We start from the raw sequence: 8,665 nt of genomic DNA on the forward strand, positions 1-8,665 counted from the left end.
TGCCTCCCTTCTCGCTCTCTAGCTCTCACTGTCTCTCCCTCGCCCTGTCTCTCTCTCCCTCCCTCCCTCTCTCCCTCCCTCCCCTCCCTCCGCCCTCTCCCCTCCCTCCCGAGCCTGCTGAGGAGACATCGCCCCTCCCCGCGCCCCCAAACCTCGCCCATCCCCCCCCCACGCCGGCTCCGCCCCCTCCCCCTGCCCTCCCCCACCACGCCCCATCGCCACCAGATAACCCTACCGGGCTCTACCCCTGCTTGCCCCTCTACCCGGACCATGGGGCCCCGCCCCCCTAAGGATACCGATCCACACACACACACACACACACACACACACACACATACACACACACACACCCACCCCAGGACCGCCCCTTCCCACAACGCTTCCCAACCCGGCTACACACAGTAGGACCCAATAAATATTTGTCGCTAGACTCTAAACCTCCAAATTGGATTGTGAGAGCTATAGATTCCCGTCGCCCCAAACACACACACACACACACACAGCCCTTCCCCCAAGGCACAGGTGCTTAGAGTCACTAGCTGGCCCTGCACGGTCGCACGTTCCCCCACATACACTCTCCTGCGTGTGCATGACCTAACATACCTGAGTGTACATCACCACAAACACACCCAGCTACAACATGCACATATCACACCCTCGTGCCAGAGCACACGCGCTGCACAGCATTACTCCCCACCCCCCCGCAGGGGCACGCAGGATGCTCTGATCTCCCCCACTCCGTGCAATCTAGAAATGGACACTCGCAATTGTGAGGGGTAGTGTGCATGTGGTCCCATCTCACCCTCCCCCCACCATCCATCACACAGGTGTGCACGTGCCCATTTAGATGCACAGCCTTGTGCCGTGGCTCCCCTCCCTAGCTGACATTTCCTGAGCACTTCGCGTGTGCCACGTTCTGCTCTGGACTGACTCGTCCACTTCTCACACCGGTCCAATGGGTTATGGGACTTTCACCATCACCATCTTCCAGAAGGGAAACTGGGGCACAGAGAAGCTAAGTAACTTGGTGCCCAAGGTCACCTAGCTCTGAAGAGGTGGCACCAAGGAGCAGGGACAGGCAGCCGGCTCAGTCTTTACACCGTGGCTGTTCTCGGCTAGGCACAACATCACGGCATGTCCTCTTTCATTGTACACAGATACTCCCAAGGTCCCCTCACAGCTCAGGTCTCTGGGGCCCGGGACATCCCAGAGAGACAGGGCAGGTCCCATAGGGCAATGGTGAGAGTGTCCCCAGAGCCCAGGCTCCTATCCTTCTAGCTCCACCAGCGCCTCCAGAGCAGCCAGCTGGAGCACAGGCACCTGCAGAGGGCAGTTCGGAGACACCTCTGGCCGCGTCTCCAGCTGTGGGCTCCAGGGTACCAGGGATGAGCCAGCCCTGCCCCAGGAGGTCCCACTCTGCATGCATACACCAGCCCAGGTGGCGAGCATCTGGGCCCGGGGAGAGAACAGCTGCCCACACTGGCACCAGCAGCGAGAGAGGTTGTGCGCCCCTCTACAGTTTGCGAGGCCTTTCCTAGCCTGTGCATTCTCTCTCCAGGGCTCTAGCTGCTAGTTAGGGGTCCCCAGGCCCCTAAGAGGCAGCCGAAAGGCTCAGGGGGTGAGCGGCCTGCCCTCATGCCACACTGCCTTCTGCTTTCTTGGAAAAGGGAAGGCTGGAGGAGTGGATTTCCAAGCCCCCTCGTGGGGCTCCCAGCAGCTGAGGGCCCATGCCCTGCCCTTGCTTAGAGCCAAAAGCCTTGGCTAGTTGTTGCCACACTGGTGACCTCCAGCAGGCTGCGTCGTCCCTTCTCTGAGCCTCAGTTTCTTCCCTTGAAGAGTGGGCCCTGCAGACCCAGGCTGCTGAGCTCCATGGCGGCTGGCATGACCAGCCAGGCCCCAGCTGGGAAAGCCCTGCATGACTCACGGGTCTGGCAGAGAGTGGGCCTGGCCTGGCCTCCTGCTTCCTTGTGTCTGCAGCTTCTCTCTCATTGCCCTCACCACCTCCACCCTGGTGATCACCAGCCCCTCCCCAGCATGCCCCTCTCCCCCTGCCCCAAGGAACTTGGGATGCCACCTAAACACAGTGGTCCAGTCTTCAGCCTTTTTGGCTAAGCTGTTACCCTACCAGGAATGGCTATTTCTGTCCTCATGGAGCAGACTGATTGAGCACCTACTGTGTGCTAGATTGGCCTTGTCCTCGCTCTGGGGATGCAGCAATGAACAAGAATGCCTGCTTTGGTTGGCAGGAGACGGACAACAAACGAGGAAATGAACAAACAAGACAATCCAGTCTTGATTAGACCAACAAGATAAAATGGGCTGTTAAGTTGTAGAAGTGCAGCTTCCTTGGATATGATCGAGAAGGCCTCACGGAACTGAGACCTTAATAATGAGAAGGAGCTGTGGGAAGAGGATCTAGGAGCAAAAGGCTAGTGCAAAAGCTAGAGGTAGGAAGGAGCTTGGCATTCAGGAAACAGTGGAGAGGCGGTGTGGCTGGAGCCTGGGGGGCAAAGGGAGGGGTGGGTGATGAGCTTGCCAAGGTGCCAAGGGCCCATCCTTCCCAGCTTCCCACTGGGCAGCCCAGGCCCCTGCTGAGGACAGGGTTTGGCTTCCCTCCTGTATATGATGGGAAGCTGGGGGAGCAGGGGAGTGGGGAGTGACGAGATCTGATTTACGGTGGTTTGGAAGCATTGCTCTGGCTGCGGCAAGCAGTGTGGATTGGAGGGGCTCCGGAGAAAGGAGGGAGAGAGCCAGGAGGTGGTGACTGCAGTGGTCCAGGCCGGAGGTGGCGCGGCTGAATGCTCAGAGCTCCACACAGCCAAGCCCTGCATCTGTCTACTCCACCTCCTGGAGGAAGCTTCCTTGACCACCACCCACCCACCCTTCCCCGCTCCCTTTTGCCCTGCTGTCTGCTTGTAGGTGAGGGCTGGAGTCCCCAGCATTGCCCCACCCAGGGCCTGGACCTGCCCCTGCCGGGGGGCTTCCAGGAGAGTATAGTCAATGAATCCCAGAACCCCGCCTTCTAGAGTTGCCCGCACAGTGACATGCATACTCTTCATATGTGTCCCCACAGACAGGCACACACACTCATTTTCATCCTGGGGCAAGGGCTTGAGGCCAGGATGGGAGAGCTGGGGGCAGGAGGCGCCCTAGAGCCTGTGAATCCTGGGAAAGCCTCTTCCAGCAGGGTGTGTGGGCGATGGTGGTCACAGGATAATAAAAACCTTATGGAGACCCTGCAGTCTCCCTGCTCCTGAAGAGTGGCCAAGAGGAGGAGTAGGGAGCAGGGCCAAGCCCCAAGAACCCCCTGAGGGTGTTCCTGGGCACAGGTCGAGTCCCCAGAATCCCTTGGAGAGCCAGTTCCATCCTCTTCGGACCATCTGAGCTTTTGGCCATGATGGAAGGAAAGGGCAGGGCGGAAGTGAGCTCTGGAAAGTGGGAAGAGGGGGGTATGTGGGGAGACCCAAGGCGGGATCCAGGCTTTGGAACGTTGGAGGTTTCCGGCCACAGAGGCAGGGCCTCAAGGGAGCCAAGAGAGGCGGGGAGAGACACACACACAGAGGAGCAGAGACCAACGGATGAACAGACCAGTGGACAGAGACAAGAGCTAGGAGGAGAGGGACCGAGAGAAGCTGGGAGAGGCAGAAACCAGGGGCTAGTGATTTGCACGCACTCCCCAGCGCCCAGAGACATCCGTCTGCAGCCTTGGGAGCTGCAGAGCTCAGCCTGATGCAGGCAGCCTGGCTGCTTGGGGCCCTGGTGGTCCCTCAGCTCCTGGGCTTTAGCCATGGGGCTCGAGGAGCGGACAGGGAGTGGGAGGGGGTCTGGGGAGGCGCCCAAGAGGAGGAGCGGGAAAGGGAGGCCCTGATGCTGAAGGTGAGTTGCTTAAGACTTTGATGGGGGAACTGTGGGTGTTGGAGGGAGGGTATTACAGGGTTAGGGAAATAGGCAAGGGAGAGTGACTGGGCAGGCTCAAAGGATGGGGATGATGGATTCCGACAAGGGACTCAAGCAAGGCTCACTGCTGGAAAAATGTGGTTGTAGCGTGTGGGGCGTCTGAACGCAGCTGGGCTGGCCCTAACCATCCCTCCCCCGCATCAGCATTTGCAGGAGGCCCTGGGACTGCCCGCTGGGAGGGGGGACGAAAACCCCGAGGGAACCCCTGAAGACAAAGAGACCTGGGGGACCGAGGAGGACGGTCAGGGGGAGGAAGAGGAGGAAACAACGCCAACGCCCTCCTCTAGCCCTAGCCCTTCTCCCACCCCTGAGGACACCGTCACTTATATCCGTGAGTAATCATTAGCTCCGCCCTGCCCCCAGGCCTCCGTGGTCCTTTTCTCAAAAAACGATCCGTCCTTTCACTGCCGCGGACCTTTCAACGGCCCACCGCCCAGCCCCCCACCCCTCATGTCCCTGGGAGCTCCGGGTGCCTGGTCTTGCACTCCCAAGAGCCCCTACCTTCCAGAAATCCCGAGTGCCGCCCACCGCAACTCTACCCCCAGAAGCCCTAGCTGCCCCCCAGGCCCTTTGATCCGCCAGCTCCGCTTCCCCGGTCCCGTCCAGCGTGCTCCCTGTCTGCCCGCAGTGGGCCGCCTGGCCGGCCTGGACGCAGGCCTGCACCAGCTGCACGTCCGTCTGCACGCGTTGGACACCCGCGTGGTCGAGTTGACTCGGGGGCTGCGGCAGCTGCGGGAGGCGGCAAGCGACACCCGCGACGCCGTGGAAGCCCTGCAGGAGACGCAGAGGCGCGCCGAGCGCGAGCATGGCCGCTTAGAGGGTGAGTCCGCGCCGCGCCGGGCAGGGAAAGTGGGACGATCCGGGTCAAGTGGAGGACCGGAGGGAGGAGAGGGCCCAGAAACATCTGAAGAGACGTGAGGACCCAGGGTGTTAGGGACGAGCGGTTTCCTAGAGATGTGCAGGGTGTTGGCTTACGGAGAGCTTAGAGTAGCCGGGAGGGTGAAAGCGGAGAGCCGGCGCGCGGAGGGGGAGGCCCGCTCCTACCGCGCTGTGGAGCGTACCCGACTCGGGCCGCGCCACGCCCCCTACAGTCCGGTTCCAGCCGTCTGGTCCCACCCCCAGCGGTCCCAGCTCTCCGCCTCCTTACTCCCTGTGGCTCTGACCCCGCCTCCTCCCAGCCCCGCCCGGGAGGCTCCGATCCCGCCTTCCCCCCCGCCCCCGGACCCCCTGACCCCGCCCCTCCCCTCTCCCAGGCTGCTTGAAGGGGCTGCGCCTTGGCCACAAGTGCTTCCTGCTATCGCGCGACTTCGAGGCGCAGGCGGCGGCGCAGGCGCGGTGCGTGGCACGGGGCGGGAGCCTGGCACAGCCTGCCGACCGCCAGCAGATGGAGGCGCTCACTCGCTACTTGCGCGGGGCCCTCGCTCCCTACAACTGGCCCGTGTGGCTGGGCGTGCACGACCGGCGCTCCGAGGGACTATATCTCTTCGAGAACGGCCAGCGCGTGTCCTTCTTCGCTTGGCACCGCGCGCCCCGTCCGGAGCCCAGAGCCGGTCCTAGCCCCGCGCCGCACCCGCTCAGCCCCAACCAGCCCAACGGCGGCACGCTCGAGAACTGCGTGGCGCAAGCCTCGGATGACGGCTCCTGGTGGGACCACGACTGCGAACGCCGCCTCTACTACGTCTGCGAGTACCCCTTCTAGCGGGGCCTGTCCTCGCGTCTCCAGCCCATCCCACCACTCGCCTTTTGGCTGGGCGGTTCATCCGAGTACGCTCTTCCCTGCCTTCCTCCCTGCCCACGGATGGAAGCGTGTTCCCCCTGGCTGGGCGATCCCAGGGGGTCTTCTGTGGAGCCGAGAGCCCTTCCTCGCCTGTGTCTTTCTTGGGAGCGGCGGGCACCAGGCTAAGTTATGCGCCAATAAAGCCTTGTGGAATCTGACTTGAGCGGGCGGTGGAGGCACTTTTGGTGTTTTATCTCGTCGCCGGGCAAGCCTGGAAGGGCAAGACCCTGGCCTTTGGATGCCTGTCCTGTTCCGCTTTTACAGGTATCGTTTGAACCCCAGAATCAGAGTGATGGAGAACACATGTACAAATATACACACATCATCTGCTCCTGCACATAGATGCCCGGAGTGCACGCATGCACGTGCTGCTGACGCGTCTACTCCCATTGTGTCCCACTCATGGCCTTTGGGACACAGAGTCTGTCAGCCATTGTCCAGGCCTTTGCCTTGGTCCTGGTCAAAGAGATCTGGGAAATACAAAGGAGCTAAAGGTTCTGACAAGTCCTGCAAGAAATAGCCCCTTTAATTTTGTTTAGTTGGTGTATCTCAGACTCTTTCCACCAGATGTTTCCTCTGCATCATATAATGTCAGCCCCTGCCTCATTCCCTTCCCCTACCCCCAGGGACATGTGTTGAGAAGCAAGCTTAACCTGTACAGCCTGGAAGCTTAGGCTCCCTCCCAGTGTTTCCTTCTCTACTCCCTGCCTATGAGGCCATAAGCCAGTCCCTCCTCTGTGAGCCTCAGTTTCCTCACCTGGACATGGGAATAATCATCCCACCTTGTATTAGCTCTTGGAAAGTTCTGGGGAGCCTAGGAAAGTGAGCATTTTGAAGATGGTTGAACGTGAGTCACATGCTACCTTTCTTTACCTTTTTCATACCTTCGTTGCCTGAGTCAGAATACTCAGGAGTGGGCCAGCCTGGGCCTCAGCACTGAGGACAGCACTTTTTGAGGGAGGAGCTCTTCTTTTGGAATTTCCCAGGCTACACCCCCACCCCCGCGCAATAGTGGCAACATTGGCCTGACCCTGACATCATCATGGAGCCCAGGAAATGTAGTGTGACCTTGTCTGTCCTTATATCCCTGCCTCTCCTTCACCATGGTACCACCAGCCTAAATGTCACCACTGGATCCACCAGTGGGAGGAATGAGCCATCCCTGTCATCTCCACCCCTGTCATTTCTCACCCCACAGCCCCTACAGGAGTAACAGAATGGGGAATGATGAGGGGGTGAGGGGGTGGGGGGGGGGCTCTAGTCAGGAAGGCTTCAATTGGGGGACTGAAGACCTTGCTCAAAATTATTCTTCCTCTGAACTTGTTTCCTGGGGTCGGGGAAGGCAGCAGGTTGTCTTCTAGGTGACCAGAGGGCACATTAGGCAGACATGGGTAACTGCTACTGCCTGGAAGGGGCCCACCATTACACACCTGACATTCTGGAAAGTGGTGGGTGAATACGGAGTAGGTCAGTGGTTACCTGCCTGAACTCTGGAGCCAGACGTCTGGGTTCTAATCATATCTTGGCCACTTACCTACCAGGCACATAAAGTTAGATATAATCCCTGTGTCTCAGTGTCCCCATCTGTACAATGGGGGTAAGAGTGTCTACCTCCTAGAAGAGTGCTGGACACAGAGGGGTCCTTGCAACACCAGATTTGACTCTCACGTGACAATTTTAACCTCCCCCTCACCTCTGCATGCTCTATCCAGATGCTGTCTTTGCATATGTTCAGCTTCTTTCAAGAATTGGCCAATGTGTCACCCTGAACAACCTGCTTCCCCTTTCCCCAGCAGGGTATGGTGCCCCTGTGATGTTCATAAATGCTGAGTTCTCTTCTGAGCTAAGTAAGCCCCGATCAGCCAGACCAGGGAGCCTAGCTGGACAGGGCTGGGTATGACCAATTCTGTGCCCCCACCATCCCCAGGCATAGGGGAGCTCTTTATGGAAAGAAAGACGCCTACATGATGCCATGTTTGGGACCTTGAGATGAGTTCGATCTCTGCTTCTCTTCCTCCCTGCCCTCCCCCAGGCTGAGTCCGGAGCCTTCCCTGGGCTCCCACATACTTGGGGGCTTTCCTTATCACACCATCCATTACTCTAGGTGTCACTGTTTGGTCATACGTCCAGTCTAAGCCTGGACATAGACTTACATCCACACAGAGGTGGGAGCGTGGGATGGTGGTGAAGGGCGTTTTGCAAGGATTGTTTAAGCATCAGATCAGTTCCCCTGTACGATGCATTCTGGACTGATTCCTGACTCAGTTCTGTTCATAGGGACCCTGCCCCCCTCACCTTCTAGAAGCCCTCCCAGGCCTGCTAAAGACCAGCATTTGCCAATGCCCCCGCCCTGACTCTGCGGAGCACCTGCGGTTAGAGAGCTCGGAGTCGCGGACCAGGGAAGGTCTCAGCAGCTGCCTGGGATCGATGCCTGAAGAGATTGCAGGGCGGTGGTGGAGGAAGGGCCCAATGCCTGACATGACCCGGCCGAAGAAAAACTCGGTCGTCACCAGTTTGCCAAGACTACAAATCCCAGAAGTCCGAGCGGCAGGACTTTCCCTTCTTCCCAGAACCACGTTTCCCAGCAGCCATCGGAACCTCATGGAAGTCCTCTCGAAAATCCCGCCCCCTCCTCCCAAGTGACAGGTAGGAACTTGGCCGTCTCCAATCACAGCTCACACCCCTCCTCCCCCTCCCTCACCCCGCCGGGCCTCGCCCCAAAGGTATTTTGGGAAATGTAGTCCCGTCACGCGTCAATGGGGAGAAAACCCCAAAGTCGAAGTCTTGACATTCATTTAGGCTTAGACTGTAACCAGTGCTCAGACCTTTCCAAGAGTTTTTAAAAATACGGGTGAATTTCCACGGATAATTGTAAATTGGTAATAAGCGTCTTTTAAAACATAAGTGCATAGAAAATATGAAAATGCGTAG

The 8,665-nt window shown here is 59.0% G+C and overlaps 1 protein-coding gene across 2 annotated transcripts; it reads left to right on the forward strand.

Annotated features, from left to right (window-relative positions):
* Nucleotides 1-3,555: 3,555 nt before the first annotated feature.
* On the forward strand, nucleotides 3,556-8,443 carry CLEC11A (C-type lectin domain containing 11A). 2 transcript variants are annotated; one of them, XR_006816252.1, is made up of 5 exons: nucleotides 3,556-3,876; nucleotides 4,102-4,288; nucleotides 4,586-4,777; nucleotides 5,211-5,998; nucleotides 8,012-8,443. XR_006816252.1 is itself a non-coding variant. In XM_045988319.1 (4 exons), exons 1-4 carry the CDS (start codon nucleotides 3,730-3,732, stop codon nucleotides 5,654-5,656), a joined length of 972 nt encoding a protein of 323 aa, XP_045844275.1. In that variant the 5' UTR covers nucleotides 3,556-3,729; the 3' UTR covers nucleotides 5,657-6,005. The 2 variants fall into 2 exon arrangements, 1 of the variants encoding a protein (XP_045844275.1); XM_045988319.1 differs by lacking the exon at nucleotides 8,012-8,443 and having other exon boundaries at nucleotides 5,211-6,005.
* The last annotated feature ends 222 nt before the right edge of the window (nucleotides 8,444-8,665 follow it).

The sequence above is a fragment of the Meles meles genome, chromosome 19, assembly GCF_922984935.1.
Source record: "Meles meles chromosome 19, mMelMel3.1 paternal haplotype, whole genome shotgun sequence".
Lineage (NCBI taxonomy): Eukaryota > Metazoa > Chordata > Mammalia > Carnivora > Mustelidae > Meles > Meles meles.

Excerpts from the sequence above, each read along its gene's own strand:
- CLEC11A (XM_045988319.1), top strand. The coding sequence starts at position 3,730 with ATGCAGGCAGCCTGGCTGCTTGGGGCCCTGGTGGTCCCTCAGCTCCTG. Across the intron at positions 3,877-4,101 it reads GGGAGGCCCTGATGCTGAAG|CATTTGCAGGAGGCCCTGGG; the intron begins GTGAGTTGCTTA and ends CCCCCGCATCAG. Across the intron at positions 4,289-4,585 it reads GGACACCGTCACTTATATCC|TGGGCCGCCTGGCCGGCCTG; the intron begins GTGAGTAATCAT and ends GTCTGCCCGCAG.